The sequence below is a fragment of the Cervus canadensis genome, chromosome 2 (assembly GCF_019320065.1).
Source record: "Cervus canadensis isolate Bull #8, Minnesota chromosome 2, ASM1932006v1, whole genome shotgun sequence".
Classification (NCBI taxonomy): Eukaryota; Metazoa; Chordata; class Mammalia; order Artiodactyla; family Cervidae; genus Cervus; species Cervus canadensis.
In genome coordinates, this window is record NC_057387.1 from 113,808,600 (window position 1) to 113,836,421 (window position 27,822).

A 27,822-nucleotide genomic window follows, 5' to 3' on the forward strand; every position below is an offset into this window, starting at 1 on the left:
GTCACGTCCGGCGGGGGAAGCCCTGCCTCAGCGCCCCCGCCCCCGCCCCCGCAGGTGGTGTCGCCGCCCCGGGCACCGGGCGTGGGGGGCCCGCCCTCGGGACCCCGGACGCGGCCCCCCGCTCTCCCGCCACCCCGCTCTCCTCCTGCAGTGGGCAGACCCGCGCGAGCCGGGCAGCCCCCCGCCCCAGGCCCGGGAGCCGGAGGGGCGCCCCGTGCGCCCGGGATCGCGCCCCCGCGCCGCGCCCCGCCCCGCGCGCCCCGCCCCGCGCGCCCCTCCCCGCCCCTCTCCCCGCCGCCCAGGGGCCGGGCCCGGACTGCGCGCTCGCCTGCCGCGCTCTGGGGCCGCCCGAGCCAGCGGCAGGACCTCGCGCCCCGCGCGCCCTGCGCCCCGCGCCCCGCCGGCTTTTGTTGTCTCCGCCTCCCCGGTCGCCGGCGCCTCCGGACCGCCAGCCGAGTGCGCGGGGACCTTGGCTCTGCCCTTCGCGGGCGGGGGCTGCGCGGGCCCGGCCGGGGGCGCCGCCGGCCCCGCCATGGAGCTCCGGGCCCGAGGCTGGTGGCTGCTGTACGCGGCCGCCGCGCTGGTCGCCTGCTCCCGCGGGGACCCTGCCAGCAAGAGTCGGAGCTGCGGGGAAGTGCGCCAGATCTACGGGGCCAAGGGCTTCAGCCTGAGCGATGTGCCCCAGGCGGAGATCTCGGGTGAGTGACCGGAGCGCGGCTGCGCCCCCTCCTCTCTCCCGCCCTGCGCCCCCGCGCCGCCCTCCCTCCGCCCGGGTTTCTCCACTCCGCTCGGCCTTCCCCGGTCCCCGGCGCGCACACACCGGCCCCTTCCCGGCGGAGCTGTCCTCGCCGCGCAGCCAACTGGGCGCTCCCCGGCCCGGTGCGTCCTCCAGGGCAGCCTGGGCTAAGCCGCGGAGTCGAGGCGCAGCCGACCGCGGCCGTGGGCTCGGGACTCCCCCCGGCCGTGCGGGCCTCCCCCGGAGGCCCATGGGGTCGGGCCGGGGATTCCCGGGGGTCCCCAGCAGAGACAGCCTAGGGGCCCCGGCGAGGCAGGGAGCGAGCCGTGCGCTTGAGGAGGAGCGAGGGCCGGGCCGGACGGGCGCGACCTCGGCCAGCGGGAGCGGAACGCCGCCTCGCAGGGACTCCTGCCCGGGGAACTTGTGCTCGCCTGGCGCTCCGGGCCGCCTCAGGCGGGGAGTCCAGCTGCAGGTGGTCGGCGCCTTGGATCCCGCCCAGGGGCCGTACCGTTTCTTTGTAAGAGCAGCGCCGTCGCTGGCGGCCTGGGCCCTGCAGCTGCCCGCAGTCCTGCACACCCTCCCTGCGGGCCTCGGAGGAGCTGTGGGGACCGGAGCGAGGGTAGGGGGGAGCGCGGAGCCTGCGGAGCTCGCAGACACTCCCCCCAGCCCCAGGCTCCTTCCTCAAACTGCAAACGTGTCCAGAGCCACACCGGGTGTGCACGGAGGGGCAGGGTTCCCGGGACACGGGGTGGGGGGGGGGGCGGCCAGGAGCAGAGCTCCAGGCTCCTGCCCTGGGGAGGCCTCCCAAGCCGGGGGGCGGGGAGAGACCACACTCAAGTGGTGACACGGGGGACAGGGAAGGACCGCAGCCACAGGAGTTCTGAATGAGAGGAGACAGGCCGCGTCCATGGCCGGGCCTGGCTGGGGAACGGCGAGGGGGGTGGGGGCAGCCAGGCCCTTGACCCCTGCCCGCAGGAGGGCAGAACCCACAGATCACTGCCTGGGCTTCTTGACAGCCCCCTGCCCGGGGCTCTGGAGATCCCCCCTCTCAAGTCCCCCAAGGCAGGCTTTCGTGTGCTTCTGCTGATGGAGCCCTGCCATTGATCGTCAGAGCTGCCTCCTCCCTTGGAGGGAGGGCAGTTTTGGTGGGTGCGTCTGGGCACCCGGGACCAGCACAAGACCCCCTGCACAGTCAGTTCAGGCTCTTCCCCGACCCTGCCCCATGCGGGGGCCGATGCCTGGAAATGCTTGACCTTTGGGGTGAATCCCTCCCCAAGCCCCAGGGTCTCCTAGCCCCAGTTTGGCTGGCACGCCCCCAAGTCCCCTGGACCCCATGGCCCTCCCTGAGACGTCCACTCCGACTCGGCCTTTGTGTCCTTGGGGGCCATCCTACTCTCGATCGCATCCACAGGCCTCTGTCCCAGTTAGGCTGAGACAGAGTGGCAGAGTTTGGGCAGCCGCCAAGGGCTGGGAGCGCGGCGGGCAGGCTTGGGAAGGCGAGGTGGGCTGGCGGCCGGGCTGTCTCCGCCTCCTTGGGCTGCAGGGTGCAGGGGCTTCGGGGCCGGGATAGGCAAAGCGCGCTGCTGTGCGTGTGATGGGGGCTTTGCAACTGGGGAGCGTTGTGCCAGCCGGAGCTCCGGGTTCCGCCCTCACGGGGCCTCCCTGCCTGGACTCCCTGTGACTCCTCCGCCCCAGCTCCCTGGGGTCCTGTGGCTGCACCCCGCCCCCCGTGAATGCCCCGCAGGGCCCCGGCACCGAGAGGAGTGCCAGCGCCACTTGGGGTGAGGGAAGCAGGGTGACCTCCCGAGGCAGTGGCCGACCCTGTATCCGCTCCTGCTCCGGCAGCTTGGCGCGGCTCCGCGGGCCGGGCGCCCCCTGGTGGCCGCGTGGCGGCACGACGCTCTCCGGGAGCCGGGCCTTCCGTGTTGAGTCTTGGGGGCCGGCGGGTGGACTCCTCTGGCCTGCGGGTCCCTGGGGTGGGCGTCCGCGTCAGCTGGTGGTGAGGAGGCTCCGTGCTTCCCAGGACTGGAGGGGAGGGAGGGCAGCCCTGAGCCTGTGGGCGACCTTTCCAGCCTCCACCTCCCCTGGAGGCGGGAACGCCATGGGCTTAAGGAAGAGGGGCCATCAGAGCACAAGGGGCTTCTGTTGGTGACCTGTGTAGTTTTTCAGTGGACAGCCCGGCCCGGCCAGGGTGAGGAGGGCAGTCATCCCATTTTACAGGTGGGCCTTCCCCTAGCCAGAGCCCTGCGTAGAAAGTGAGAGGGAGCTGCCCCTCAACCTCGATCCGTCTGCACCGTTGGGGAAAAGCCCAGCCCTGGGCTGCATCTCACTCACACATACACGCACACACACACGCACATGCACACATACGCACATGCACACATGTGCACACCCACGCACAATACACGTCTACATGTGTGTGCACACGTGTACATGTATGCTTCACATGTGCACCCACATGTGTACAGGTGCCTGTGGTCTTTCGGCCTCCACCTAGAGGCTTGCTCCTGGGGTGCCTGCTGGCTCTCCTGACCCTTTGATGCCGTGGTTCATCATGATCTCTCTGACCCTTCACTGGGGTCCTGGGGGGCAGAGGCGCATCTGTCTACTCTGTCCTCTGCGGCAGCCGCAGAACCTCGCCCAGTTCCTGGCACGGGGAGTAGGTTCTCAGTCCACACCCACACACGTCCCACTTTATGCCAGCCATGGTGGGGGCCTTGGGAGACGGAGGGCCCGGGCCAAGGACCAGGGACCTGGCTGTCCGCCTTTGGGGTTGGAGGTCGGAGGGGAGCCCGGTGCTGTCAGCGGCTCCTCTGCTCCTGGACCCCAGCTGACCAGGGGCCCCCAGCAGGAGCCACCGCTCAGGTCTCCCAGCAGAGGCCATTGCTTCTCTGTGCCGCCTGCCCAAGGCTGTCGCTCGGTCGTGGTCAGCAGGACTCTCACAGACCACCTGGTGCCCAACCAGCCCCAGACCAGACAGTGCGCGTACCCCACCCCGTTGAGGGGGCAGAGGCCCAGGTGCCCGCCTTGGGTCCCCAGGTGGTCCCCAGCCTCCGCCGAGCCACTGATCAGCCCCCCCACCCCGGAGCTGCTGTGGTTTCATCATCCCCAGCCTGAGGACAGGGCTGGAGGGTGGGGGCCCAGGGGAGCCGGGAGCCGACAGGGCCACTGCATGATGCAACGGCCTGGGCCCCTGCTGGAGCCCCGGACACGCCGCCGTGCTCCTGGGAGGGACAGGGCGTCCTCCCTGGGCCTGGGCGCAAAGGCCAGCCCTGTTGTTTCGCCCGCCTTCTGCCACCTGGGCTCTCTGGGCCCCTGTTTCTTCACGTGTAACAACGGGCATAGTCCCGAGCCCCCCGAAAGCCACAGGAGGGGTAGCGTGCTGACCTCGTGTGCTCTGGGGGCTGCCTCCAGCCCTGGAGCCCATGTGGGCCCTTTCTGCAGTGGTGTCCAGCAGGTGGGCGCTCCATCCTGCCCCGGACTCACGGGGTCACTCCCCGCGACCGTCCGGTGGGTGCAGTGGGTGGGGGGTCTGGACCTGATTCAGGGGTCACTCCCTAGGACCATCCAGTAGGTGAGGGGGCTCTGGACCTGATTGAGGGATCACTCCCCGGGACCATCTGGCGGGTACAGAGGGTGGGGGGTTCTGGACCTGATTCGGGGGGTCACTCCCTGGGATTGTCTGGCGGCTGTGGTGGGTGGGGGGTCTGGATCTGACTCAGGGGTGCCCGAGGCCAAGAAGACGCACCGCTTCTCCAGCTCCACACGTGCCCACTGGGAGCTCAGGCCCAGAGCCCGGTGTGCTGACCCCCAGGCCCGTGGCACTAACCGCTGAGCAGTGCTGGGCTCCGGGCTTCTGGACACCTCACGCCACCCCAGCCTGGAGCCCTGCTGCGGGGCCTCCAGGCCCAGGCCTTGCTGGACAGCCAGCTGCCCTCTCCACGGCTCCCCCAGTCCCAGCCCACCTCTCAGGCTGGGTGGGAAGCCTCTGCACAGACCCCTCCCCGGGGCCTCCCTGCCCCTCCCTCACCGAGCTGACGGCGGCCCTGCCTTCCCCGCAGGCGCACCCCTGGCCAGCCCCGGCGCGTGTCCAGTGAAGGCCCGCTGCCCCTGCCCTACTCAGGAGGGCTCCTCCAGGGGCGGGACCCTTGGGGCAGACCTGGCGTGTCCCCAGCACCACAGCAGGCCCGGTCCCCCGGCAGTCACGAGGACATCCTGTCCGTGGTGGGTGACGGGAGAGCTGGCTGGCATTCTGGGTAAACGGGCCCCATGCTGGCCCTAGTTATGAACAGCGTGAGCCTGCAGTGGACAGGCCTCCTGGCAGAGGGGCTGGAGCACGCTGGCCAGGCAGCAGGTGGACCCCAGAGCCAGTGGTGGGGGGAGCACAGAGGGTGTGTGGGTGCACCGGACCTGTGCTGGGCCCCCCAGAGACATGGGCACAGATGTCGGCGGGCCGGGCCAGGCCAGGGGCACAGGCCAGGGCTGGGGGACAAGGCAGGCCAAGGGGCCCGGCCAGGGCTGGGGGACAGGGCAGGCCAGGGGGACAGGCCAGGCCGGGGGGCACAGGCCAGGGCTGGGGGACAGGCCAGGGCTGGGGGACAGGGCAGGGCTGGGGGACAGGGCAGGCCAGGGGCACACGCCAGGGCTGGGGGACAGGCCAGGCCAGGGCTGGGGGACAAGCCAGGCCAGGGCTGGGGGACAGGGCAGGCCAGGGGGACAGGCCAGGCCAGGGCTGGGGGACAGGCCAGGCCAGGGGGACAGGGCAGGGCTGGGGCACAGGCCAGGGGGACAGGCCAGGCCAGGGCTGGGGGACAGGGCAGGCCAGGGGGACAGGGCAGGGCTGGGGCACAGGCCAGGGCTGGGGGACAGGCCTCGCCGGGTCATGTCGGGCCTGGGCCAGGACTTGCCCCCTACAGCGAGGCCGGCCAGCTCTCCCCGAGGCCTCGGCTTATTTCCGGAGCATTTCAGACCAGGGCTCAGGACCAGGCCCGGCCTGGCTGACATCTCCTTGCCCGGTGCCTGCCCTGACCAGGTCCAGCCACCAGGCTCGTCCTGTGGGGCCAGGCCCCTGCCCACGTTCGGGTAGGGCTCCAGCGCAGGGCCACCCACCCCGTGCCGGCTGGCGGCCTTCTCATCACGAGCGCCTAGGAACAGGTCTGGGCAGGAGCCCCGAGCTGCCTGCAGCCTGTGCAGTTCGGGCGGGGCGGGGGCTGTGGTCGTCCCCCGTCTCCCCCTGTGGGGTGGGGGGCGCCGGCCTGTCCTCCCAGCGTGGCCTCTGCCCGGGGGCACAGCTGGGGCCTCCTGCTCTCCTGACTGTTCCTGCTCCAGCAGTGGGCGCCGTGGGCACCCTGGGACCGAGGGGTGCGGGCCTGCTCCGCTGGCAGGAAGCGTGGGAGCCTGGGCAGGTCGGGAAGCCCCTGCAGGGCCAGGCCAGCCTCAGCCCAGCCCGCGTCTGCCTGTGGCCTCGGTGTCAGCTCCCCCTGTCCTGACACACACGCCCCCTCCCGCAGGCTGGCCCACCTGCACCATCCTCCCTAGGGGGTGTGGTGCCCGGCGTCCCGAGCACGCCCCCCCCCGGGCTCTCTGCCCCCCAGGGTGCTCCCCCAGACCGGACAGCCGCAGCAGTGAGGTCTCTGGGCACCGGCTGCGTGGTGCCGGGCTGGGCTGGGCGCTGGGACCCGGACACGAAGCCGCTTCCCCGGGGCTGCCCACAGAGGTGCCCCAGGCTGGGCGGCTCCACGGGAGGGGGCTGTGGCCTTGCACTGCAGGGGCTGGAAGTCCGAGATCTACGTAGTTCCTCCCAAGGCCGTACGGGAAGACTTGTTCGGGTCTCCTCTGCTTCAGGAGCTGGTGGGCAACCTTTGGTCTGCGGGTCTCTGCCTCATCTTTAGGAGGCCTGTGCTAGCCTACATCCGGATTCCCCCTTATGGAAATACGGACACCAGTCCCATCAAGTTAGGAGTAGAGCAATTGCGTCTGCAAAGAACTCACACTCAAACGAGGCCCCGTTCTCAGGTCTGAGGGCTTAGGACCGATGTGTGGACTAGAGACGGGGTTCAGTCAAGTGTCCGGGGCGCTTCCCATCCAGTGAGCAGGGGTCCTGGGGTCCCAGTGTTCCGTGGGGCATGGGGGGCTCCTCGGGCCAGGGCCTCCGTGGAGCTGTGGGGCCTTGTGACAGGGTGGGGGGTCAGGCCATCCTTAGCTCGCTCCTCACCCGCACCGGCCCGCAAGCCCTGCCCCCGTGGGCCTGAACATCCCCACGGGAGGCGGGTGGGGGGCAGGGAGCAGGGTCCTCTGCCTCTGACCTTCCCGGCGGTAACTGCTGCCCTGCTGAGGCGTCTGCCTGGTGGCGGGGCCCACCCAGAACCTGGTGCACAGTGAGGGCCCGGCGTGAACACCTCCACAGGAGTCAGGGCCCCCGGGCTGGGCCCGTCGTGACTCAGCGGCGCCGCTTTGCGTGGACAGGCTTGGGGTCCCTGCCGACGCGTGGGAGGCCCCGGGAGGGGACACAGCGTGCGGGGCGGGAGTGAGTGTGGGGGGCGGGAGGCTGGGTCCTGGCTCCGCGTCCTCAGGACCCGGCTGCTCTTTGTGCAGAACACTCCCTGCGTTCTGGAGGCTTGGCCGGGTGACCGGGCAGCCCCGGGGGGTCCATCACGCGCTGTGCCCCCGACCTCAGCCCCCAGAGGCCCAGAACCCCACCTGCTGCCCCCGCCGCGGCTGGAGGAAGGGGCCCTGGGAGGCTGGCGGGGCTGGCCAGCAGGTCTGGGAGGCAGGCCCCGTCCACACGGGGTTGTGCTGTGCCAGGCCCCGGGGCCTGCAGGTGGACCGGGTGAGCGCAGCCAGGCCTGGGGCCGAGGAGGGGATGGGGCTGGAGCCGGCCGCACAGGAGGCCCTGCGGGAGCGCCGACTCTGGGCCCTGCCTTCCGCAGCCCTGCTTCCCACCAGGTGCCCATGAGCCCGGCCATGGCCGGGTTGCGGCCCTGCCTCCTTCCTCCATGCCCTGGCCTGTGCCCGGCCCTTGCCTGCCAGCCAGCCCCGCCAGCCTTCCGGAGCTGGCAGGTCAGGGGGCTTGTGGGGCAGGCCGAGTTCCACCTGGTCCAAGCGCTTAGAGTGTCGGTGGGGAAACTGGGTCCCAGCGAGGGGTCCCCACCGCTCAGGGCCCTGTCCCTGGAGTGGCTGCTCCCCCATGGCCTCCCCGCCCTGGCCCCACTGTGCCCCCGGTGTCTGGTGTGGGCACCAACGGGGTGCCCCAGAAGGGAGCAGGTCAGGGGCTGGGCCATCACGCCGCAGGGGCGCTCGGGGGGCATCTGTGTGGCTCTGTCCGTGGGCACTGGGCACGCGTTCCAGGCTGCGGGGCGTGGTCGGTCAGAGGAGGTGAGGGCAAGGTCACAGAGCCCCTGGCACCTGCCTGCAGAGACGGGCCCTGGCAGACCGTGAGGACCAAGGTTCTCCAAGGCTGGGGGGCAGGTGGCCAGTCCCAGGTGGGACCAGGAGAAGAACAGGCCAGTGAGACCCCCACATGGACTTCGGGGTCCTCCTGAAGTCAGAGCCGGTCCTGCTGACGGTGCCCGAGGTTCGAGCCCCGCCCACCAGGAAGGCCCGGCAAGAGGCAAGGACCCTCACCCTCCCACCCACCTGTCCTTCACTTCACCGCTCTGCACGCATCCAGAAGCCGCGGGCCCCTTCCACAGGGGCAAGGTCTAATGAGAAGCTCGGCCAGGGCTGCCAGGCCCCCCCACTCCCCCAGTCCAGAGCCCGGCCACCAGCAGCTGTACCCCACGCCTCGTGTGCCCAGCTGTTGGCCCCGGGGCGCGTGTGACCACAGTCACACCCTCAGTTAGCCCAGCAGCTGTACCCCACGCCTGTGTGCCCGGCTGTTGGCCCCGGGGCGCGTGTGACCACAGTCACACCCTCAGTTAGCCCAGCGGCTGTACCCCACGCCTCGTGGGCCTAGCTGTTGGCCCCGGGGCACGTGTGACCGCAGTCACACCCTTGGTTAGCCCAGCAGCTATACCCCGTGCCTGTGTGCCCGGCTGTTGGCCCCAGGCGCGTGTGACTGCAGTCACACCCTCAGTTAGCCCAGCGGCCTGAGGGGTAGGCCGGCACGTCTCCCTCCCACGCGGGCAGCCAGCCCTGGACAGGTGCCCCTATGCCTCCCCCGTGGGGACATTCTTCCGGCTCACTGTCAGCCCTGGAGCCCGTGGCGGCCGCCTTCCCCAGCACCGAGGACACGGTCTGAGCCTGGCAGTGGCCGGCCGGGCTGGTCCCTGGGTCTAAGCACGTCCTGGGCACCCGGGGCCGCTATGCTGGGCCACGTGCTGCGTCTGTGCGTCCTGCAGCGATGGGGCTCTGGGTGCCCGTCCAGGCTCTGGGCTGCGGGGAGTAACTCCCGCCACCTGTGACCGCCCGCAGGCCCCCCGGGACAGGATGACGCCACCTGCCGCAGGGTTGGCTCAGGCGTTCACGCCCGCCCCCTGTTCCCGCGGAGCTCGGGACACACTGGACCCACAGACGTGTTTTAGAGTCTCTTACGACGTTTAGCCCCACCATCCCTGACCTCCTCCCTCGGCCTGGCAGTGGCAGCCCCCAGGGCACTCAGGAGCCATGGTAGCCTCTCAAGTGACCTAACTAACACCCAGGGACCGCCACCTCCCTGTCACCATGTATTCGGGGGCTAGGGGGACACTGGGGCGGCTGCAGGTCAGACGCACAGCTCACCGTCCTCCGCCCCGGGGTAAAGCGGTGTCCCCGGGCCGGAGCAGTTCCCTGGGGTCGTGTCTGGTCGTCGTAGTGTGCAGGGGAGGGACGGGGAGACCAGGGGCCCCATGAACTGCAGGCCGCTCCTGAGCAGGTCGAGGGGCGGCTTCCAGAAACACCGGTCACTCCTCACGGGAAGCACTTGAACCACAGCTCTAGATGGGACGCAGTATGCGGTCAGGGGAGTGGAGGGGAGGGGACGGCCCTCTGCTTGGGGCCAGGACAGCCTTCCTGGTTGGGGGTGGACTCAGCTCTAGAAAGATCGGCGAACTGCGGTGGACAGATTCGGGTGTAAAGGCAGGTCATTTGAGGCTAGGGTCCTTAACCAGGGTACCCAGGGGAGGCTCAGGCTTAGAAATCCAGGAGTTCATGAACTCAACAGAAAGACAGTACATCTCCTTTTTTGCTCACCTTTAGCCAGGATTTAGCATCTCTTGTCATTATGAACAAGGCAGCGACAGCATTCTGGACTCCATGCTCGCTCACCGTGATCCGCTGGGTCCCCTGCCCCTTTGTGTCTCGAGCACGTGTCTCCAGGTGCCGCTTCCACTCACGCAGCTTCGCGCTCCCAGTGGGTGTCAGCCAGCTCGAAGGCACCACCTTGCTCGCCCGTCCTCATATTTCAGCAGCTGCGTCACCGCACCTGGGGCTTCCTTCAGGACCCCCTGCATAATCTTTTCTTTCATAAGCGTTATTCTGAGAAGGGGTCTGCAGGCTTCAGCGGACAGTCAAGGGTGCAGAGGAAAGGAGGCCTCTGTGTGGTGGGCTGGACCCTCAGCCCAGGCGGGGTGCTGGCAGGGCCCTATCTGCTCCAGGAGAGCCTTCAGGCCTGGAGGTGGGAGCCCTGGGCCCAGCAGCCAGCCAGCTGCCAGGGGTGGGGGTGTGGGGCACCCAGATCAGTCTGAGTCCTCCGGAGGGAGTGTCCTTGAGCTCCTACTGTGTGCTGGGTGCTGTCCTTGGTGCTGAAACGCAGCCACACCGCTCTCCGCAGGGTCTGGGCGGCTGTCAGAGGTCTCACATGAGCTGCAGCTCTGCTGGCCGTGGTGACCACATGTTACTTTTGTAAGTTACAAGTGAAGAGAACGTGTGCAGGTTTAGACGGATGCATGTGGCTTACAAGAGCGTCACAGGTGGTAAAGAACCCGCATGCCAATGCAGGAGACATAAGAGACGCAGGTTCGATCCCTAGGTGGGGAAGATCCCCCTGGAGGAGGCCACGGCAACCCACTCCAGTATTCTTGCCTAGAAAATTCCATGGACAGAGGAGCCTGGCAGGCTATGGTCCATGTGGTCACAAAGAGTCGGACACGACTGAGCGCCTTAGCACGCACATGTGGTGTGCCATCATACATGCCCCCCGCCTTGACTGTAGAGCAAAGACCTCCCTCAGCCTGGGGTGGCCCAGGGCCCCACGCTGCACAACCGCTCTTGCTGAGAGCTGAGGTCTTCCCGCCCCATCCTCCCTGGGGACTTGAGATGCTCGCTCCCCTCCCAGCCCAAAGGCCCTGTGCTGCCCGTGCAGGACTCTTGCCCTGGGTGGACCTCCCGCCCCCAGCGGTTCCTGGCCCAAGAGCCCAGCCCCACCCCCTCTACTATCTGGAGTTTCCAGCTGGAGGCCAAGGGTCGTGGGTGCCCTTGGTGTGCAAGGCCAGAGACGGAGGAGGACGATCCCGAGACTGGGCACCCAGAGGGGGGACACGGAGGGCCCCTCTGAGGAGGGCGGGTGCTGCCCACAGGGCTCTGAAGGAGGCAGCCTGCTGGGCTAATGGGCAAGGCCCCTCCCCTGGCCCAGGGCCACGTCTTTTGGATCCAGTGGCCAATGTCTTAGGTTTTAGCAGAAGCTAAATAAAACCTGGCTGCCTGGACCCAGCCATCCTGCCAGGGTTCAAGCCCAGCTTCAGGCTCACGCGCTGTGACCTTGAGCCATCACTGAACCTTTCTGAGCCTCAGAATGCCTTTCTGTATAATGGGGATGGAGCAGCACCCGCCACGTGGAGTGAGACTGGGTTCTCGCGTGGCGCACACAGCCCAGGGCGGCCAGAGTGCATGCGTGTTGTGGGGGCGTCACGTCAGGGCGGCGCCTGTTGGAGAGGCAGGCCCAGCCTGTGTCCAGAGGCGGGGAGACTGCCTCCTGGGGGGGAGGGAGGTCGGCCTCCACCAGCCAGGCCCAGGGGCCACGCTGGGGGTCAGAGGGGTGCGGGCTGGAGGTGGGGGACCCCTCCGTCACCATTGCCACATCCTGGGGAGCACCATCTCAGTGTCTGTGCTCCCACTTGGCTGGTCCAGAGAAGCTGGGAATTTCAAGATGTGTTAGCTCTGGGCCTCCCAGGAGGAGCAGCCCACAGTGTAGGGGGGTCCGTCCCGCCCCCCGAGCCCAGGGCCAACCAGGAGGGCTGTTTATCACTTCACTGGACAGTGGACGCTTGGGCTGTTTTCATCGTTTGGCCTTCTGCCTAAAGCTGCTGCGCACAGGGGTGGACAAAATTGTATTCAGGTCCTTGCTGTCAGCGCTTTGGGGCCAGACACTTTTATTCTGGAAGATAATGCATCGTTGATCTGAAGTGCACATTTAACTGTGTCCTGACCATATCTGTGCCCCACCCCAGTCGTGCCTTCGGGGCTGGGCTTGGAGGCGCCCACGCGCGGGAGGGAGGGGGGCGATGCTGCTCCTGGAGGTGCTGCCTGGGTGGCAATGCTGAGTCAGCACCGGGGGGGGGGGGGGCGGGCACCCCACCTGCTCCTGCCCGGGGCCCTCCGGGCGGGCCAGCCACGGGTGACCGGCTGGGTGGCAGAGCGTGTCGGCTCCTGCCTCGGCCTCCGCCCTCCTGCTCAGGAATTCCCCTGGGACTGGAATTGAGGGCGGCCTTGTGCTGGGAGAGGCGGGGAGGCCTGGGTCCTCCTGGGTTCTATGCACTCCGGGCTGAGTGCCCTAGGCCTGTGGCTCGAACTCCCTGAGTGGCTCCGGCAGGAAGAACAGGAGGGGACAGTCGTGAGCATGAAAGGCTCCTCGGACCCTTGTGGGCCCCCAAGAACAGGAGGGGACAGTCGTGAGCATGAAAGGCTCCTCGGACCCTTGTGGGCCCCCAGTGCGCGCTGCACCTCGTCAGGTGGTGGTGGGGCCCCTGGAGGAATAAGGGGGTCTTCACGGGCGGTGGAAACGCCCCACGGACCCCCGTCGCACCAGCAGGGAGCACCAGCTCTGGGGAGGGGTCAGTCAGGGAGGTGCTGGCTTTCCAGCAGAGGCAGAGGCCCAAGGTTGTGGGTCTGCAGCCACGTTGGTGTTTAGCCTCATCTCCCGGAATGCTGGCATGGCCCAGAGAGTCTCTCTTTGGACACAGGTCCCTGAGCACCAGGTCCAGCTTGGGCCTGGGCAGAGAGGCCCCACCGGCAGGCCCAGCAGCTCTTCTGCTGCCAGGGAGGGTGGCCAGGCGGGAAGCCCCCACTGAGGCTGCTCACGCTCCGGGAGGTCAGAGGCTGGGCAGGCGCTTTGGCCCAGAGGAACCTGGAAGGCTTCCTGGAGGAAGTGGGAGATGAGTGGGTCTTGAAAGAAAGAGTAGGGCAAAGGGGAGGGTGCGTGTGACCCGGGGGCTGGGGGAAGCAGCAGGTCAGATGGGGCGCCAGCAGGGGCGGCCGTGACCTTGGACTTGGCTGCCAGGTTTCCTGGGGAGCAGCCGGGTTGGGGGGTTGGTGAGCAGCCGAACCCATTTGTCTGCTCCATCCTCATTATTGGGCGTGGCCAGGGATGACTCCTGTCCCTGCAGGCTCCTGCAGTGGCACCGGCGTCTGCTGTGTTCTGGCCCCACCGGAGCCTGTGTCCACCGTCTCTCTGTGATGGACAGACGGGCCAGTGTGGGGCCTTTGTGGGGAGCCTGCTGAGAGGACCCCGGGGCTGCAGCACCCCGTTCTGCTGTTCTGGGATCGCCGGGGCAGACACAGCAGAGGGGGCGGCACCGGTCCGCCTCCTGGGCTGCTCTTGGCCCAGCGGCTGGGTGGTTGGGCAAGGGAGATGCAAGAGCTGTACAGAGCCCGTGTTCCCCAGGGCCCCTGTCAGGGACAGGTCTGCAGCGTCTCGAGTGAGTGCCCTCTGCAGCCTGGCCTGGGCCCAGGATGAGGGAGCCGCACGGAGCTTGCCCTGGTGGGCGAGGCTTCCAAGGGGCACCTCACTCTCGGGCCCCGAAAGGACCACCTGCCCTGCAGCAGGGCCTGGGTCACGAGCAGAGCAGACACCCCTTCATCCCCAGTTTATCCCGAGGCCTCGGTGTGAGCCCTGGACCCTGAAGCACTGTGGGAAGGCCAGTGGGAGGGGGCTTGGCCCCTCAGCCAGAGCTGCATCCAGGCCCACACCCAGGGGGGCCTACCGCCTCAGCAAGGCAGCCCCCAAGGCCAGTGCCCACTGGCAGGGTGGCCTGCTCAGGGGTCTCTGAGCAGAAGGCAGGCCGCAGGGAGCAGCCTTGCGAGCTGCCTGGTGGAGCCCCTTGATCCGGGACCTTGGGTGCTGTGGGCTGCCTTGGACAGGCCACTTTGCTGAGAGCTGCCTGTCCAACAGGTCTCTGCGCTGCGGGGAGGTGGGCCTCGGCGGGCGGGCCCTGCAGTGGGTCTGGCTCGCGCTGTGGCAGCCAGGACCAGGGCTGGGGCTGCAGGGAGTGGCGGGGAGGGGTGAGAGCCAGCCATGGTGACCCTAGGTGTGTGGGAGGGGGACCCAGGAGGTAGGGACTGGGCCAGGCGGGGGCCTTGTATTTCCCAGGGGAAGCAGACAGGACGTTAGGATGCAGGCTAGGGGCGGCTAGAGAGTATGGATGACTGACGGTGGCCTTTGAGCGCCCAGCGTAGGGCTCTGGTCGTAGTCATAGGGAGAGGGGGCTCGCTGGCGGGGAGCTGCCGTGCTCCTTGGGGAGCGAGCTGGCGCTCCCTCCCCTCGCATCCCCGTGCCGGGAGGAGCCCCGTGGGGCAGGAGCCAGGCAGAGGCCCGGGCCGCGGGAAGCTCCGGGGCAGAGTGCTGCTGTCGCGGTTTCCGGGGGGGACAGGGGCGGCGCCGCGGGGCGGGGGCTGCGGGAGGAGGCGGCCCCGCGCGGGAGCCGCGGCCCCGGACCGTGCGCGCCGGGGCTGCGCGGGGCTGCGCGGGGCGGCGGCCGCCAGCGCGTCCCGCTCTGCTGCGCTTGCCCTCTCCCGCTCCGCCGCTTCTCCCGGGCGGACCCCAGACCTCCACGCACTAGAGCCCGGAGTCGCACGCCGCCTGCCGGGACCACCGCCGCCGCCGAGAAGGGGGTTCGGGCTAAGCCCGGGGGCTGGGATCCAAGCGCGGAGACCCGCCGGCGCCCTGCACCATCTCCGTCGCCCGCGTCCCTCGGCACTTCCATCCCGGGCGGGCGTCACCCCGAACCCTCCTCCCGACCCTCTCGCCGCTCACTCTGTTGCCCCCATCACCACTGCCCAGACCCCACCTTCAGTCCGGCCTACCCCACTCTCGCCCCCAGCGCAAGCCCCTCGCCGTCTCCGTGTGCGCCCCATCGGCCCCGTCCTCACCGCGCCCATCCGTCCCCCACCTTCGCCCCGTTCCCACGCCCCCCTCCGCTGCCTCCTCGCCACCCCTCCCCCTCCTGCCGCAGCCCCCTCCTGCAGCAAGCCCCCCTTCCTCCCCATCAAGCCCGTTCCCCTCCCCTTCGCTCGCCGCAGCCCCCGTTCGCGCCCCGCCTGCCGCCCCCAGCCAGGCCCGCCTCGCCCACTGCGGCAAGCCCCTTCCCCGCCAATCGCAGCGCCCCCGGCCCCCCTCCTGCGGCGCGGCCCCCCTCCCCTCGGCGCTGCCGCGCCCACTGCGCCAGCGCCCCCTCCTCGCTGCGCCAGGAGCGCGGCTGCCTCTCCAGACCGCACCGGCTGCGGCTCCGCGCGTGCGGCCCTCTGTCCCTGGCCGGCGGCCGCTGAAGCCCGGGCGCTCGGCCTTTGTCCCGCCGCCGGCGCTGCCGCCCCGGGGCGGCGGGGTCCTGGACCGGCCGGAGGGCCGGACCCCTCCCGCCGGGCGCGGGGGTGTCGCAGGCGACACCCCTGGGTTTCGGGTCCCCGCCGGTGACGGAGGCGCGGCGGTAGGGCCGGCTCGGTGATGCTGGCAGGTGGCCGGAATGGTGGAGGGATTTGGGGCCGGCGGTGAGGTGCTCCGAGGGGGCTAGGGGAGCGGGGCGGGGCGGTGGCGGGGTCTGTTGTCGCGCTAGGAACCGGGGAGGGTGGCGGTTGAAAAGCCCTGTCCGCGGTGGGCCTGTGGCTGTCCCCCGGGTGAACCCCAGCCCTCAGGGCTGACCCTGCCGCAGACAGAGGCCAGGACAGACGCCTCTCTCGGGTGGCAGGTGGGGCGGGGTGAGGAGATGCGAAAAGGCGGCCTGGGGCTCCTGCGGTGGGCGGTGCCCAGGGAACCCGGGCGTTTCTTGTCCGGTGCCTCCCCACCACCTGCAGGCTGGTGGACGTGCTCGGGGGCCCTGCAGCCCATCGGAGCAGGAGTGGGCACGCACAGTCGTCCAGCGAGGGCTCTGTGGCTTGGGGAAAGCCTCTGCCCACCCTCTGCCGGAGGCCCGTGGGGTCCCGGGCAGAGTGGAAGGCCGGGTGGCCAGGGGCCCCTCCCTGCTCTTACAGCCCCGGCCTCCCCGCTGGTGTTTGGGGGCCTGGGTGCCCGGAGCTGCCCGCATAGCCGTGTTCCCCCCGGGGTGGGGGGGTGTCCGGGGAGGCTGGCTGTCTCCACTGAATTAGCCAGTGCATCCTGGGGGTGGCTGGGGGAGCTGGTGCCTAGCACCCAATCGTGGCTTCAGAGGCCAGTGCCGCAGGCTGTCTGCCTGCTCCTGCGTGAGCCACAGAAGCTTCTGGAAAGATGGGCTTGGCCTGGCGCCATCTTCCTGCTGCAGTCTCCTTGGGAGGGCTCCCGGGCACCAGTCAGGACTGCCGGGCTGGGCCAGCACGGATGCGCGCTCTGTCCAGCCTTGGAGGCGAGGACCGCCACTGGCATGGGGTCTTGGGCTCCAGTGCTGGGGTCACAGAGCTGGTGGGCGTGAGGAGGGCTGGGGCTGTGGCCGTGAGCGCAGGCGGCAGGAGGCTGAGCCTCAGAGACGTTTAAGCCGTAGATTGATGGGGCCTAGCACCCCAGGAGCAGGAGTCTGGGGGGCCCCCGGGAGGTCTGAATATGGGGGGAGCTGGCTGCTGTCCAGCAAGAGGAGGACCTGCCCTGGGGTCAGCAAGCGAGTGTGGGTGTTTTTAACCTGGGTTCGGAAACGTGGGGTGGGGTCCGGAGCTGGGGGAGCAAACCCAGCATGAAACAGCCCTCCCCCTCTCACCCAAAACCTGGATCTCGAAAGGAGGTATGGCAAAGGCTGAGGAAAGGGAGAACTCTAGAAGGATCTAGTCGGCTGTCAAGAGAGCAGCAGCTACTGAGAAAGGAGGGGCTGTTGTGGACCAGCCTGGGGCCGGGGGGGGGGGGGGGTCAGTGTAGGTGGGAGGGGTCAGCGGGCAGAGGGGCAAGCTGATGCCTCCCAGTGGGGATGGGGGGGACAAGAGGGGGAAAGCGGTGATGAGAGGGGTGGACTGGGCACCTCTAAGGTGGACAGGAAGCCAGCCGTGCCCCCACCTGGCCCGAGGATCCCCTCTCCAGTCTCCAGGCGTTTAGCCGAGAAGAGGTGGGGTTTGGGGATGGGGGTTTGAAATGATGAGAAGAGAATTGCATCCGTCCACCTTGCATATCTCCAGGGACCCGGAGCTCACGCCCCCCTCACACTGGCAGATCCCCCAGCCCCCTGCTATTTGGCTAACATCGGGGGAGCAGGCCTGGTGTGCAGAAAGGCGCCCTGCAGTCTACCCTCTGCCCAGCAGGTGTCCCGACCCACAGGTGACCCCAGGGCGCGTGGGCCACCACGTCCGCCCTGCAGCGGCTCGGGGCGCCTCGGCCCAGCCCGCCCGGGGCCCCAGGCCGGCGTCCAGGCTCTGGCTCCGTGTCTTCACTCCCGTGTGTGTCCACCGAGGGAGGGAGGGACGGGGGCTGTGCTGGGGCGGCCGGGAGAGCGCGGGCCCCCGGGCGGCTGGACGAGGTGGCAGGGGCGGGGGGGGGGGCTAGGGCGGGCAGCTCCCAGCTGCGAGCAGTGGGTGGGTGGGCCCACAGTGCCCAGGAGCCCCTCCAAACCCACCCAGAGGAGGCTTCCTGTGTGTCCTGGATCGGGGGTCGGGTTCACCAGGGACCGGGAAGGTTGGGGAGGGGGGCCAGCCAGCCCAGGACGCCTCCCCCAAAACCCGCCCCGTGGCACAAGTGCTTAGGTGCGGCAGCCTGCAGCCCCCTGCCCGCCCCACACGGGGCTGGTGGTCCCAGGCAGCAGGGGAGACTCAGGCCCGTCTGGCTGGGTGCACAGCCTCCAGCACCTGGGAGACGGCCAGTCTCTGCCAGCTGGCCCCGCAGAGACCCCGGGCCTGCTGTCCTCCCCCCACCGACCCCCCGCTCCCGCTGTGAAGGGCCAGGCTGAGGTCAGAGTCAGCAAAGGTCCCCCGAGAGGAGGAGGAATCACCTCCTGGCGCCTCCTCAGGCCCCAGCCCACCGGCCTGGTGCTGTCTGCTCACCTCCACCCCAGGCTGGCACAGGAGGAAGTCTCCTCCTGCACTCCTTAGACAGGAAGTGTGGCCTGTGCGGGGTGGGCCAGGGTGAGGGGTGGGCCGGGGTGGGCCGGGGTGGGCTGAGGCAGCCCAGTGGGGGTGGGGCCTGAAATTGGGCAGCCTGAGCCGCTTGGCCCCTCGCTGTGTAACTTTGGAAATGAAACCTAACCTCAGCCAGCCTCAGTTTCCTGGTCTGCAAAGTGGGCTCACAGCACCCACTCAAAACCCGGACCGGCACGTTTTGAAAGGTGCGCCCTGCACAAGGGCCACAGGGCCAGCCTCAATGTCGCCCCTGGCGCTGCTGTAAGCTGGGCCCCCAGGAGCCAGGGCTGGACAGCAGCAGGGGGCGGCGGGCGCCCTGAGGGGCGCAGGTGTGTCCTACCGATCGGGGTGGGGCTCATGGCAGGGCCCCATCGGACGTGCGTCCCGCTTGTCCTGACGAGAGGCCCCTGCCTCCGGCCAGCCCAGAACTGTGGGTGGGCAGCCCCCCTGCCTGCAGGGCCCCCCGCCCTCAGTGGGAGCTGGTGCCCCGAGCTGGTATGGGGGAGGCTGGGGCTGTCCTGCCCCTCAGCCCCTCTTGTCCCCCTGCCCTCAGCCTGGACGCAGGGGAGGGCCGTCCGCAGTCCTGGATGCCCCCCACACTCCCCATGAACCTGGAGTCTGACGGGCCCGCCCCCCACAGGCCCTGCAGCCTCTGTGTTGAGTTCAGGGGTTGAGCCGAGCTGCTCGGGGCGCCTGGGACACCTCCTCACGTGGATGGGGGCAGCGAGGGGGCCTGGGGGGCGAATTCTGCTGAGGGAGGGCGGCACAGCCCACACGAGGCCCGGCCCCTTCCCGGGTCTGCCTCCCCCAGGCGGCCCCCCACCCCCGCTGCGCCTCCTCCCGGGGCCGCCCCACCGCGACCCCTCCTCTCCCTCACGCCAGCCCCTCCCCACAGGCGAGCACCTGCGCATCTGCCCCCAGGGCTACACCTGCTGCACCAGCGAGATGGAGGAGAACCTGGCCAACCGCAGCCGCGCCGAGCTGGAGACGGCGCTCCTGGAGGGCAGCCGGGCGCTGCAGGCCACGCTGGCCGCCCAGCAGCGGGGCTTTGATGGTGAGCAGGCCTGGGGGCCGTGGACACTCACGGCGGGAGTGGGCACCTGGGGCATCCCCCGGGGGGCGGGTCAGAGCGGGCGCGGTAGCAGGTCGCCTGCAGGCCTCTTCCTCCACCCGAGGAGCCAGCGTGTCCCATCAGCCCTTCAGAGGGGACCCTCCGCCTCCAGGTGGCCCCCCGGCACCCAGAGCTCTGCCAGCGTCTGCCAGGACCAGCCTGGGGCTGGCCACCATGCTCTGGAGCCGGGAGCTCTGCGTGAGGACTGCAGGGCGCAGCGAGTAGGGCCCGTGGCGTGGTCCCAGCATCTCTGGGGCAGCTGTGTGTAGGTCAGCGGTTCCCTCTGGGCTTGGCCGTCATGTCTGGGCCCGGAGCGAGGAGTGGTGGGACGACTGGGTGATGTTTAGAGTGGGCCCCTCGGAGGGGGCGGCGGCAGGGGCCCCCGGAAGTGACTGAGCTGCCGTCAGAGCCTGCACGTCACCCACATGGGATGCTCACCTGTGTGAAAGGCGATTCTTCACCCGCTTCCAGTCCCACCTGGGCCCCCCACCACTCTGCGTGCCACCTCCCACCCCAGCCCCACCGCTGCACCTGGTCAGGTCACCCACCGCAGGGTCCCTGGTCTGCAGCTCCCCAGGCCCTGAGCCCAGCGGGGCTGCGCTGGCTGTGTTCCAGGACATGGCTCTCTAGCCGCAGCCAGGGCCGTCATCTCCTGAGGATGGGGCGGGGGGCAGGGGGCCAGGCATGCTCGTGGCAGCCCCACGACCACCCTGTGTGCTGCTGGGCTGGTCGCTGAGCTGCGGATGGCCTGTCTGGAGGCCGGGCTGGGGTGGGGACCAGGCCCCCAGGGCCATGGTGGGAGTCGGGACGGGAATATGGACTGGCTGCTTCCTCCCACAGCTCCCGCCCTGGGGGCTGCAGGGCTCAGCCAGGCCTGTGCCAGGGTCTCCTGCCCGAGGCCCTGGGTGGGGCGGGTGTGGGCACTGGTCCGGGGGCCCCAAGTCTGACATCCCCGCCACCTCGGAGCAGATCTGAGCTGGCCTGGACACCCGAGGGTGGGCCTGGGTGGGGAGGGGTGGCCACAGCTCATGAGGACGCATCTGAGCAGGCGGGCGATGTGCCACAGCTCCTGGGGTCTCCCTGCTGAGAGAGGAGGATGATGTTGGGGCCCTGGTTCTCAGCACACAGGGCAGAAGCATTTCCCCCAAATCCCCGGGGTCTGCTGTCCACGCTCTCCCCCGACCTCCACAGCTCTGTCTGGACTCTGGGAATGTCCTGAGGGCTGCAGGGGCCCCTCTGGAGCCCCCCAGGCTGGCCGGCTTCCAGAACCAGAAGGAGCTCCCTGTAGAGAGGCTGGAGGGCAGGAAGCCCAGGAGAGCCTCAGAGACCCGTGGGGTGGAGGGTTGGGGGGGGAGGCGGCAGCTCAAGACTGCCCTGGACTGGTGGCTGGCTGGGTGACAGGCGGGGGAGGAAGGAGAGCTGTTGGGAAAGAGAGCAGGTGAGGGGATCCCAGGGCCTTCTCCCCCAGTGGGTCCCACTCCAACTCTGCACCCTCCTGCCCTCGGAAGCAGTCCCTTCCAGGTGCTCGCATGCAGCTCAGCTCAGAAATAGATGCTGGACACTGCAGCCCCCAGGCCAGGAGGGGGAGGGCTCAGGACCCCGTGGGGGCCGGCATCCAGCGCCCCCACAGGTTCTGATGACTCAGAGCATCGGGGGAGTTGGGGGGGTCGCCGGCGGAGCCCCCGGGAATGCCGGTCGGGGCTGCCGCAGCATGTGGGTGGGCAGGGGGCCCCCAAAGGCCTCACGCCCACCTCCCCGCGCACCCAGATCACTTCCAGCGCCTATTGAACGACTCAGAGCGCGTGCTGCAGGAGGCCTTCCCGGGCGCCTTCGGAGAGCTGTACACGCAGAACGCCAAGGCCTTCCGCGACCTGTATGCCGAGCTGCGCCTCTACTACGGCGGCGCCAACCTGCACCTGCAGGAGACGCTGGCCGAGTTCTGGGCGCGCCTGCTCGAGCGCCTGTTCCGGCAGCTGCACCCGCAGCTGCTGCTGCCTGACGACTACCTGGACTGCCTGGGCAAGCAGGCCGAGCCGCTGCGGCCCTTCGGCGAGGCCCCCCGCGAGCTGCGCCTGCGCGCCACCCGCGCCTTCGTGGCGGCGCGCACCTTCGTGCAGGGCCTGGGCGTGGCCGGAGACGTGGTGCGCAAGGTGGCCAAGGTGCGTGCCGCGGCCCCGCCCCTGCCACGCCCCTGGGCACCGGGCCCAGGCCCGTCGGAACGGGAAGGGGAGGGGCCTGGGGCTGGACGCCCCGGGGGCTCCAGGGGTCAGGTGGACGGGACATGAGAGGGTGGCCCGCTCCCAGGCAGAGCAGCTGTGTAGGGGGGCATAAGCGTCAGACCCCTGCGGGCCTGGGTAGAACTCGTCTCTCCACCCCCGCCCCCGCCAGCGAGGGCCCTCAGCAAGTAACCCCAGCCTCGGGGCCCTCGTCTGCATGGCGCGCAGGGTTCCCGCTTCCCAGGGGAGGATTCATGAGCGCAGTGTTCCAGGGGGAGTCCCAGCACGGTGACCGGACTGGTTGGACTGTGCGCCCCCTGCCCCCGCCCCCGCGTGGGCCGCAGGCCTGCTTGGTCATCTGGGAAGAGACAGGGCCCCAGAAAAGGCCCCACCGCGGTAAGCTGGGCACCGACTCCCGCCCGGCCCTGCCCGGGGCTCCCGCCCGGGGTGCGCACGCGGTGGCGCGGGCTCAGGCTGCCTTGGCCCTGCAGGTGCCCCTGAGCCCCGAGTGCTCGCGGGCCGTCATGAAGCTGGTGTACTGCGCCCACTGCCTGGGGGTGCCCGGCGCCCGGCCCTGTCCCGACTACTGCCGCAACGTGCTCAAGGGCTGCCTGGCCAACCAGGCCGACCTGGACGCCGAGTGGAGGAACCTTCTGGGTGAGCGCCCACTGCCATGACCCCTCGCAGCAGCCTGGCCTCTAGAGCGGCTGGTCCCCGAGGCTGGGGGGCAGGGTTCCCTCTGAATCTCCCAGAGAGGGCGGTCACGGCCAGCTGCCTGGGAGGGCGCCCCGGGGGTCAGGTTCCTGTCCTTGCCCAGTGAGCGAGCGTGCCAGGGCACACACGTGGGACGCGCGGCAGGGCGACCTGTGCGTGAAGTCCCTTGTGCGTTGCTGCCACGGGGTGAGCCGGCTGGTGTGTGCTGACACGAGGTGGGTCACCAGACATGTGCCGACACGCTTGCACTCCTGTGTGCATCTGCTCGTGTGAGGTGAGCCAACACACACACATGCCGAAACACATGCTAACGTTGGACGTGTGATGGCATAACGCGAACATTGTGAGACACGAGGTAACGTATGCACACAGTGGGCCAGGTGTACGTGTGTGCGCTGACAGGTGTAAGCTTAGACACACGTGCTCAACCTACACGCATGCCAACACGCAGGAGCTCCTATAGGTGGGCTGGCCTGCAGTGAGCAGACATGCAGAAACACTGTCGTGTGGGCTGACGTGCCTGCGCATAGCACAGCCATGAGCCAGCGTGCATCCGTACAAACCGCCCCGTGTTTGTGTTCACACCTGGGCCAGACTCCATGGTGCTCATCACGGACAAGTTCTGGGGCCCGTCGGGCGCAGAGAGTGTCATCGGCGGCGTGCACTACTGGCTGGCCGAGGCCATCAATGCCCTCCAGGACAACAGCGACACGCTCACGACCAAGGTGTGGCAGGGGGAGAGCAGTGGGCAGGGGAGGGGGGCCCCCGGATGTGGCCTCGTGCCTGTCGGGACCTCTGTGTGCTCCCCCAGGTCATCCAGGGCTGTGGGAACCCCAAGGTGAACCCCCAGGGCCCCGGCTCTGAGGAGAAGCGGCCCCGGGGCAAGCTGGCGCTGCAGGAGAGGCTGCCTGCGGGCACGCTGCAGAAGCTGGTGAGCGGCCTCACCGGGCGGGCCCCGGGGGGCGGGCGGGGCAGGCGGGAGGGGTCGACTGGTGGCCTAACTGCCGCCCCACAGGTCTCCGAAGCCAAGGCGCAGCTCCGAGACGCTCAGGACTTCTGGATCAGCCTCCCGGGGACGCTGTGCAGTGAGAAGCTGGCCATGAGCTCAGCCAGTGACGAACGCTGCTGGAACGGCATGGCCAAGGGCCGGTGAGTGTCCCGCCGCTCCGGCCCCTCGGCTTGTCCGTGGCCCCGGGTGCATCGTGCCCTGGGCCAGGTCTGACATGGGACACCCTGCAGGACCCAGAGCCAGCACGAGGGCCAGGTCCCCACCTCACACACACACACTCAATGCTTCCACGCTCCGCTGTGGGGCCCCATGTGGGCTCCCGGCAGCCCTTGAAGGCCTTGGGTGGGGGGTGGTCTCAGGCTTGCCACCACCCTGACTGGAGGAGGGGCCTGGATGGGTGTTGCTGGGGCCAGGCCCCTTTGTGGGGAGCAGGGCAGTGATCCAGAGCTTGTCTTTCTGGCTTCCAGGTACCTCCCGGAGGTAATGGGTGACGGCCTGGCCAATCAGATCAACAACCCTGAGGTAGAGGTGGACATCACCAAGCCCGACATGACCATCCGCCAGCAGATCATGCAGCTGAAGATCATGACCAACCGCCTGCGCGGTGCCTATAACGGCAATGACCTGGACTTCCAGGACGCCAGTAAGGGCGGGCCGGGGGGCGGCTGAGCGCCCGGGGTGGGGCCCCGGGGTGGGCGTGGGAGTGCCAGGGAGCCCCTAGCTGGGAAAGGTGTGGGGTGGGGGAGGCCCTAGATGGGAAAAGGTGGGCGGGGGGCAGCCCCTCCAGCCCCGGGCCCAGGTGACTCTGAAGGCCCGGCTCCTGCCCAGCTGTGGTCAGGGTCCCCCCGCCCTGTCTCCGGCACGGCTGTGAGCCGGCCAGGATGTCCGCCCAGCCTCGGCAGGCCCCAGGAACCGCCGTCCCCGGCACGGGAGGCCCAGGCAGAGGGTCGCGGCCCTCGGGGTCTCCCAGAGCCTCCTCTCCTTCCCAGGCGACGACGGCAGCGGCTCAGGCAGCGGCGAGGGCTGCCCGGACGAGGTGTGCGGCCGGAAGGTCGGCAGGAAGAGCGCCAGCTCGCGGACGCCGCTGACGCACGCCCTCCCGGGGCTGTCTGAGCGGGAGGGCCAGCAGACGTCCGCCGCTGCCCGCCCCCCGCCCCGCGCCTGCCCCCTGCTGCTCCTGGGGCTCGCCCTGGCCTTTCTGGCAGCCGCGCCCCGGGGGCGGTAACTGCCCCGGCCCCAGGGACCGCGGCCAAGGACCGACTTTGCCAAAACCCGCAGCAGACGATATTTAACTCCCTGTGCCGGGAGGCCCCAGGGCAGGACAGGATGGGTTGCCGAGGGACCCGGCTTGTGACTGTGCTGGAGGCGGGGCGGGGGGCTTCGCCCGGCCCCCCCCGAGCTTTTACTTTTGTACGGGGCCCTCAGGTCAGCCGGGGACGGTGTCCCCCAAAAGCCATGCGTTTCAGGGACCTCGAGGTGCCGCTGGCCGTCTCTCCCCCCAGCCCCTGCGGCACCGGGCGGGTGAGGCCGCCACCTGGGCGGTGTCCCGCTGAGCGCGGGCTGTGCCCTCCTCCCCTGCCACCAAGCACCTGGAGCTCGGGTGTCTGAAAGCCAGGCCCAGGCCTCAGGCCCAAGAACCCCCCAGAGGGGGTCAGGGTTCCCGCCAGCCAGGGCCGAGCGGGGCCTTTGGGATGATGCATGAGCCCTGACCCCACCCCCAGGACCCCGTCTGGGCCCCTCTCAGCTGCGGCGCTGGGCTGCGCTCCTGGCTGACCGCGAGGCCCGAACGCGGACTTCCGGAGACGCCAACTGTCCCCGCCCTTCCCCACCCCCACCCAGACCAGGGCCACGTCCCAGCTCAGGACGACGCGGGCCAGGGCCGCAGCCGACCCCTGGCCGCCGCCTGGCCGCGGGGACGCTGGGTGGCTGGGGAAATCTGAGCTCAGGGCCAGCGAGACCCGGCGCCCACGCCGAGGGCCTTCCTTTCCCTGACCTTGCCAGCCGCAGGCCAGGGCGCTCCAATAGTTAAGGGCTTTCCCAGCCATGCCTCCTCTACCGGCTCCTCCTGCCCTTCTCACCCAGAGCTGCCTTCTCGGCTCCTCCCCGGAAGCTTCTGAGGGTCCCAGGTGACCTTCCGTGGCCCAGGGTCTCTGCAGGCCCCTCCCCAGGCCGGGGCCCGCCCTCCTAAGCCCCGTCCACTACAGGGTCTGGGGAGGGGCCGGCTCCCTGCAGGAGAGGGCTCGGGCCGGGCAGGGTGGTCTTGAGGGTCGGGGGATGCCGAGCCACGTAGCCAGGCCAACATCCTGACCAGCCCCTGTGCCCTGAGAAGGCTGCTTCCTGCCGCTTTGCTTTTCCTCACTGGGTGGAGGGCTTCCGGCCTCGGACATGCGGGGTCCAGGGCCACTCCCACAGACAGGCCAACGCTATCAGAGCCTTGTGCCAGGGTGGGGCCGGGTCGGAGCTTCCCTGTCTGCGGGTGGAGACCAGCTGGACTCTCGGCCTGGGGCAGCATCACCCGTGTGCCCGGACAACCACTCGGGCCCGCCCACCATTCGTCTCTGGACAGGTCAGCCCTGCGCGGTCAGTGGCCAGGCCGGCTGCGTCTCGGGCCACACGGCATCCGCAGGTGACGTGTGTTCTTCAAGTCCTCGTATGAATAAAAGGCTGGAGACCGCGTGTTGCTGCAGTGACCCCGGCGACCCCGCCTGGCCGCAGGTGTGTGCCATGGGCATGCCCGGCACGCTGGGACCGGTGGGGAGGTGAGGGCGGGCTCGCCCACAGGTCTCTCCTGGTGATGTGGCTCACGGCTGGGGAGTGTGCGGCCTGGCCCTGGCCCTGGCCCGGGTCCTCCTGCCGTCCACCCTCCTGCTCCCCGCTCTGGATGCACACATCGGGGCACATCCAGGAAACTTCCCGTTTCCAGTTCCTGCCGAGCAGCCTCAGAGATACCTCGGAGGCCACAGCATGGAGGGACCAGCGTTATCCCGTGGCTGGGGCTGGCCATACATCCTGATGGTCCCGTTAGCCCCCAGAGCCACAGAGAGAGCCCTGCCTAGCTGGCATCTCTCACCAGAGCAGGGACCCCTGCCCAGCTGCCCTGCCCGCCCAGGCACAGTCCTGCACAACCCCTGAGTGAGGCCACCAGCCCTGCCCTTGTACCCCCACGTGCCCTGCAGCCCCAGCGGGGCGGCCTCTCCAGCATCACACCGCGTGCGGGCCCTGGACCTCAGCCAGAGGCTGTAGCAGAGGCACGAGCCACTGACAGTCACTTTATTCGGGCATCGCCGCCCACACTGGCTTGCCGTGCAAGCGTTCAACAAAGCTTCTCGGTTGTCCGGGCCCTGGAGCGCCAAGGGCCCCCGGCTCAACGAGGGGCCGGGCAGCACACTCCGGGAGGAGGAGGTGGCTCCTCGGAGGGAGACCTGCAGGGCGCGGCCCAGGCTTCCCGTCGGGCCACGTGGGGTGCTCACCTGCCTGCCCCTGCTCGAGTCCTGACGGGCCTCGGTGCCCAGTGGCCCAGCTTCTCCCGGAGGCCAAGGTCGCTGTGAAGGCCGTCTTCCCTTGGCAGGCCAGGAGGAAGCCTCGGGGGCTCTGAGAGCCCTGTGGAGTCCGCGAGGCACCCAGACGCTCACTCGTGACTATAGGTGGAGTATGAGATGCAGCACCTCGACTTGCTTGAGGGCTTCAGGGCCTCAGACCCCTGGGGCTCGTTGCCAAGTTGCTTCAGGGGTTTCTTTATGAATGCCATTGGGTACATTCTCCCTGTCAGGGGAAAGGAGGGCACAGGTAAGGCAGCGTCCAGCACGGGACAGCCCCCAGCTCAGGGGGGGAGGGGGCTGTCCTTGTCCTAGAGCACTGGGCCCTCCCCGCCCTGGGTCAGGCCCGGGGAGCTCCCAAGCGCTGCCCGCTCCAGGCCAGGTGCTGGGCAGTGAGAGGCTCCCTCGTTGCCTCCTGGTCCTGTTCATTTCTCGTGGGGATCCGGAAGTCACAGACATCCTGACCCACGCTGATGGGTGCAGAGCAGCCAGCGCCTCGGAGCCGCCTGTGCGTGGCCTGGGCACGGGTACACACTTAGGCACGCATGCGTACACACACACACACACTCAGCATTCCTTTACCTGGAGACAACCCTTCTGTCTAGAAATGATGGTTATCATCACAGCGCAGCTACTCAGGTTCTGAATGGAGAACTGACTCCCCAACCCTAAGTCCCTAGTGAACAGTGGAAGAATGTCTGTGTCCCTATGAGAAAGTGAAGACATCGCAAGTCACGTGTCAGAGCCATCAAAGATGGGGCACGTGGGTGGGACCCCTGCAGACACCCCCTGCACGGCAGGGACTCCTTCCAGAGAGGAGCCAGCCCTCTAAAGTGAGACCTGTGTGTGCGCACTAAGTCGCTCAGTCGTGTCCAACTCTTCGTGACCCCATGTACTGCATCCCACCAGGCTCCTCTGTCCATGGGAACTCCAGGCAAGAATACTGGAGTGGGTTGCCATTTCCTTCTCCAGGAGATCGTCCAAGCCAGGGATCAAACCCAGGTCTCCCGCATCACAGGCAGCTTCCTTACCAACTGAGCCAGTAGGGAGGCCAAAGTGAAACCTCCATGACCCTGTTTCCCTCCTTCCTC

General features: G+C 69.1%; 2 protein-coding genes across 2 annotated transcripts in view; one reads left to right on the forward strand and one right to left on the reverse strand.

Annotated features, from left to right (window-relative positions):
- Nucleotides 1-304: 304 nt before the first annotated feature.
- Nucleotides 305-25,871, forward strand: GPC1 (glypican 1). Its single transcript, XM_043462169.1, has 9 exons — nt 305-698; nt 19,041-19,199; nt 21,024-21,415; nt 21,964-22,129; nt 22,781-22,911; nt 22,998-23,117; nt 23,202-23,335; nt 23,663-23,838; nt 24,185-25,871. Exons 1-9 carry the CDS (start codon nt 533-535, stop codon nt 24,418-24,420), a joined length of 1,680 nt encoding a protein of 559 aa, XP_043318104.1. The 5' UTR covers nt 305-532; the 3' UTR covers nt 24,421-25,871.
- Nucleotides 25,872-26,681: 810 nt separating this feature from the next.
- ANKMY1 (ankyrin repeat and MYND domain containing 1) overlaps nt 26,682-27,822 on the reverse strand; it is a 55,005-nt gene continuing 53,864 nt past the window's right edge. Inside the window, exon 18 of the mRNA XM_043462167.1 lies at nt 26,682-26,957. Coding sequence (XP_043318102.1) covers nt 26,824-26,957 — 134 coding nt within the window. The 3' untranslated portion in view covers nt 26,682-26,823. The remainder of the gene's footprint in view (nt 26,958-27,822) is intronic.

Coding starts and splice junctions, on each gene's coding strand:
- GPC1 (XM_043462169.1), top strand. CDS start 533: ATGGAGCTCCGGGCCCGAGGCTGGTGGCTGCTGTACGCGGCCGCCGCG. Junction 699..19,040: donor GCCCCAGGCGGAGATCTCGG/GTGAGTGACCGG, acceptor CCCTCCCCACAG/GCGAGCACCTGCGCATCTGC. Junction 21,416..21,963: donor TGGTGCGCAAGGTGGCCAAG/GTGCGTGCCGCG, acceptor TTGGCCCTGCAG/GTGCCCCTGAGCCCCGAGTG.